We start from the raw sequence: 5,368 nt of genomic DNA on the forward strand, positions 1-5,368 counted from the left end.
ACATATGTGTATATATATATATATATATATATATATATATATTTACGACGTGTATTGTTATATTTAAAAATATGTAATGAAAATAATATATGACAAATATACAGTATATACATTTAGGAAATTTACATATTATATAGGTTATATGTAATATTTAATGAAAAATACTTTTAAATTAGACAAAACGTGCTGTATATACAGTATTTAACGTATTTATATATATGTATAGATATAGGTATACCGTTTTTTCCAGACTATTTATTAAGTAATATTTTAAATTAACTCTACTCTTACTCGAGTAGATTTTTTAATATTTTGCCCACTTTGCCTAAATACATCTGCACACCGCTCCTGTAGATGCATCGGTCCTCAATAAAGCTTTGAGTCATCTTCATCTTGCCACCATCATGCTTTCTTTTTAGGGTTGTTATCTGTACCTGTATACCTCTTAGTAGTTTACTCAAGATTTTTTTTTCTGGTGAACACTTTTTCTTTAATCCCAAAATTCTGGACAGCTCCATCACATTTTTAAAAACTGCCTTTATTCCCCTTGTAATTTTATTTTATTTTTTTAATTTTGAAATGTAAATTGACAGAAATAAAAAAAACATCTAGATGGGGAGATTACCTGTGCCATTAGCAGGGACTTTAAAGATGATGTATTTTGGCCGACCAAGGCCAATGATGGTCGTCCCCATGTTGTAGGTGTTGCCCTCATCGTCGTAGTGCGGATGGGCCGTCGCTAAGTTCAGAGCAATGTGGTTCCTGTAGTTGACCTGGAGTTATAAAGAAAGTTTCTGACATTTCCAGTTTGACCCCAGACTCGTTTATGGACTACGCAGATGTGAAATCACTCACCCTACCAACGGTTTCCAAGGTGTCTGGGTCAATCTGGTTGATGTAGTTGACTTCAGAGGAGGCGTAGTAGTCGTCTCCATAACGAATGATGTTGATCAAGTTGTTGTCAGTGAAGTTTGGCACAATGTTGCTGAGGTGTGTGGCGGTCCTGGAGGAAAAGACTTTTGACATCAGTGTTTTTTTTATTAAGGTACTTTGACTGATGAATCCAGTCCTGCAGATTTATCTAAATTAAACTTTTTGAGACTTGCCAAGATTTCTGCGCGCCAATGAAAATAATGTTTTTAACATATGTTTGTAGCATTTTTCTCATGAAGGAGAATGTTTATTGAAAATATTAAGTATAAAACTGCATTTTTTAAATATTTATTTTGTATAATTGTGAATCAGAAAAAGATCGTATTTGTGACACAGAAAATACACTTGGAGTTTAAAGTGGACAATTTACTACAGCAAATCTTGATAGAAAAAAGTATTTAGAACAGCCATTTTTTTTTTTATATTTCAATATTTCTGTAATTTTACTGAAATGTTAGAGCTGGTGCAAACAAAAAATATAAACACATTCCGGAGTTGAATATTAAACAATAGCAAAGCTGTTTTCACAAACCGTCCCTGATGTTTAGAAGTATCAGTACATAGATTTTATTTTGTATAAAAGTGTGTATATTTTATTCGTAATTATGCTTAAAAGTTTTATAGTTTTAAAAATTGTTATTCCGCTAGCTTTTTGGACTATTTTGGCATTTACTAAACTTTTTTAAGGCTATTTTGGAGTTTAGCCAATATTTTAGCTACGTGCTAGGCTAGCTGTTTTTGCCTAATTTAGGCTCTTCTTTTTAATTGTTTTTTAGGCCGTTTGGAGTTAGAATGATATTCATATGCTAGCTTATTTATTTTTCAGCTACATAGTTGTATTGGCTAAACTAAGTTTTTATTTTTTTCCTTTTTAGGCTAATTTGGCATGTAGGTAATATGTTAGCTGGCTAACAGCTTTAGCGTTTTCAGCTATTGTCTTCAGTGATTTCAGCTTAAGCGTTTTCAGCTATTGTCTTTAGTGTTTTCAGTTATTAACGTCAGTGTTTTTAGCTATTGTCTTCAGTGATTTCAGCTATCAGCTTAAGCGTTATCAGCTTCAGCGTTTTCAGCTATCAGCTTCAGCGTTTTCAGCTATTAACATCAGTGTTTTCAGCTACTGTCTTCACCCTTTTCAGCTATTGTCATCAGTGATTTCAGCTATCAGCTTAAGCGTTATCAGCTTCAGCGTTTTCAGCTATCAGCTTCAGCGTTTTCAGCTATTAACGTCAGTGTTTTCAGCTATTAAAGTCAGTGTTTTCAGATATTGTCTTCAGTGATTTCAGCTTAGGCATTTTCAGCTATCAGCTTCAGTGTTTTCAGTTATTAACGTCAGTGTTTTTAGCTATTGTCTTCAGTGATTTCAGGTTAAGCGTTTTCATCTATCAGCTTCAGTGTTTTTAGTTATTAACTTCCGTGTTTTAGCTATTGTCTTCAGTGATTTCAGCTATCAGCTTAAGCGTTTTTAGCTTCAGCATTTTCAGCTATCAGCTTCAGCGTTTTCAGCTATTAACGTCAGTGTTTTCAGCTATTGTCTTCACCCTTTTCCGCTATTGTCTTCAGTAATTTCAGCTATCAGCTTAAGCGTTATCAGCTATCAGCTTCAGTGTTTTCAGTTATTAACGTCAGTGTTTTTAGCTATTGTCTTCAGTGATTTCAGCTATCAGCTTAAGCGTTATCAGCTTCAGCATCTTCAGCTATCAGCTTAAGCGTTTTCAGCTATTAACATCAGTGTTTTCAGCTATCTGCTTCAGCGTTTTACAGGTATTGTTTTCAGCAAAATTCAGCTTCCAGCGTTCACACTAGCATTATCGCATGTAATTTTAAAAATTTTTAAAAATTTAGTTTTAGTTTGTTCAATAAATGTATATCCTGTGATTTAAGGTGTGTTTCTGATTTTGGCCCCCTGTGCGATTGAGTTTGTCCCACCTGCTTTAAGGGTTAGGGGTTGCTGGAGCCTGTCCCAGCTACTGTTGGGTGAAGGTGGGGTCCACCCTAACAGGTCATCATTCTGTAGCAGGGTCTGTTTCTATCAATTTCTCTGAATTCCTTTCAAGCCTTTGTTTGTTCGTAAAGGATGAACTGAAAAACTTCTAAAGATATAACTTGTACCGTATATCTTCCATTAGGAGCCGGTCTCCAACAGTCTCTAATAAACGCCGGGCCCGCTGCTGAGTTTTTGGATGACCAGCTACTATTGGAAGATGTATTAGAAATGCCGCAGCATCATTTCTAGAGGTCTTGGTCTTCACCTGGCAAAGATGTTCTTGCAGGGATCGGGGTAGACCATGGTTCCGAATTCTGACACGACGATCCGGTTGGCCTTGACGTTCCTCTTGTAGGTGTCACTCTTCAGGAACTTGCTTCTGTAGGTCACTTCCCCTGAAATAACAACCGTCAACATGCGCGGCGGTACGTATTTTTTCTTGTTCGTCGAGGCTGCATCAGACTCTGACCATTGCTGAAGGTGAAACTATGGATCAGTGAGGATCCATCAAACCAGTGGTTGTACTCCGAGTCCCCCACGGAGAACAGGCCGGGTCCGTTCCGCAGCAGGGTCCCCTGCAGCCAGGATGGCAGGGAGCCTGCAGGAAAGCCAAAGGAAAAATCAGACAAAATGTTATTATCTTATGTCCAAAACAAACTCTTATCTTTGATTAGTGATTCTGACCATTAATTAACAGCAGTTTACTTCTTTTTAGGGCTGTGAAGGTTGACACATTAACACACATGATTACTAAAAAATAATTAAAGCATTAAAAATGTACATTGTTGTGTGTAATTTTATTTTGTGATAATTTCAAGAAAATAGGTGGTCACCACATGCAGTAATAACGCGATTAATCACGATTATTTTTTTAATCGATTGACAGAATTTATTAAAAAATAAAACTAAAAGTACAATTTTTGTGTGTGATTTCATATTGTGAATATTTGTAAATAATAAGTGGTCGGCTAATACTGTAACTAAAACAAAAATATGAATGTGGTTAATCGCGATTAATATTTTTCCAGGTTTGCGATTAATTAGTTGAATTTTTTTAATCGACTCCTGGACCTAGTTCTTTTAAATTGTCTTTTTCACTACAAATAGTACCGTCTTTTAAAAAGTGATGGGTCAGAATAACAGAACCGGATCTTTACAAATAAAGGAAAAAAAATCCATTAACAAAGAAAATATAATATAAGATAATAATACAAAATAAAATTAAATTTAAAATATTTAAAATAAATTACATTTCGTGAAATAAAACAATAAAAATAAACAAGATAAAAAAGTACTAAGTTTCAAAAAGTAAAATTAAAACAATGATATGATTTTTTTTCTACTGGTAAGAAGTATTGGAAGTTTATAAAAACTAGTAGATGATATCTGGCAAGATCATAAAGTTTCAAATTAAATCCACATTTGAAGAAAATGTTTGTTCCTACGTTAACAAAACAAATAATCTACTTATTTTCGTTGTCAGTCTGACTGTAAAGTAACAACCCTTTGACATTTTTATTGCATTTTTACTATAAACAGTACTGTCTTTCCATCAGGTTTGCAGGATAAAAACATTCAAAATAAAAGAAGATTAACTTTATTCTATTAACAGAGAAAATATTATTAAACAAAATAAAAGAAAACATTATGAAACATTATGTTATGATTATTTTCTCTATTGATAAGAATCATTAAACACATTTTTATTTAATTTACAGCAATATGAAATTTTAGACCTGGAATTCAAATTTAATTAAAAGTTTATAAAATATCTGTTTTTTATGTATTTATAAAATGTAAGTGAAATGTATTAAATTTAGTCTAATAAAAAAAAAATACATTACTGCATGCATTGTACATTATTACCAGATACATGGTAACACAAGCCCATTTAATCAAATAACTTGATTTTAGTTAAATTTGTTAACAGTTTTATAGAATTATATTTGAATCTTTTCTGAATCTCCTCACCTTTCACCTGAGCTTTCACCGGCTCTGGCGTCTCATTTCCATTCTTAGCGATGAACGACTGCATGTTTGCGCTCTGACCCACAATGCACCAGTGCTGCTGCCTGAGCAGACTCCAGCTTAGAGCGGCTCACTTTATGCGGTCTACGTGATCCTCTCCAGGTGTGCTTGATCCTCCTATTATGTAAGTGCAACGCCGTGGACTTCAGTCTGCCTTTCACAATAAAAGACTTAACAGCAGATCTATTAGATTTTTACCTCAGAATGAATGAAAGACTAAATGGGATCAATTAAAAAAAATGTTGTGCATAATTTCAGATCAAGCTGCTGACGAACCATCTGAATCTGCTCCAACTGATCAGCTTTGGAGCTTGAAGTTTGAAGGGATCACGCAGCGCCGCAGGAGGAACCCTTGGACTTCAATGGGAACATCGAAATCCTGATAAGAGACAACAAATTACTGTTATCTAAATAGAAATGGAG

General features: G+C 34.2%; 1 protein-coding gene across 2 annotated transcripts in view; it reads right to left on the reverse strand.

The window, feature by feature from the left end:
- Positions 1 to 5,045, reverse strand: part of bco1l (beta-carotene oxygenase 1, like) — a 12,632-nt gene extending 7,587 nt beyond the window's left edge. For both annotated transcript variants that reach the window (XR_002921042.2, XM_024289116.2), the window contains exons 1-5: positions 4,889 to 5,045; positions 3,387 to 3,515; positions 3,183 to 3,312; positions 856 to 1,003; positions 626 to 773 (exon numbers count right to left, since the gene is read on the reverse strand). Coding sequence is in view for 1 of the 2 variants with exons in the window: in XM_024289116.2 (XP_024144884.1) it covers positions 626 to 773; positions 856 to 1,003; positions 3,183 to 3,312; positions 3,387 to 3,515; positions 4,889 to 4,952 (619 nt within the window). In the remaining variant the exon portion in view is untranslated. The remainder of the gene's footprint in view (positions 1 to 625; positions 774 to 855; positions 1,004 to 3,182; positions 3,313 to 3,386; positions 3,516 to 4,888) is intronic.
- Between the last annotated feature and the right edge of the window lie 323 nt (positions 5,046 to 5,368).

The sequence above is a fragment of the Oryzias melastigma genome, linkage group LG2, assembly GCF_002922805.2.
Source record: "Oryzias melastigma strain HK-1 linkage group LG2, ASM292280v2, whole genome shotgun sequence".
NCBI lineage: Eukaryota > Metazoa > Chordata > Actinopteri > Beloniformes > Adrianichthyidae > Oryzias > Oryzias melastigma.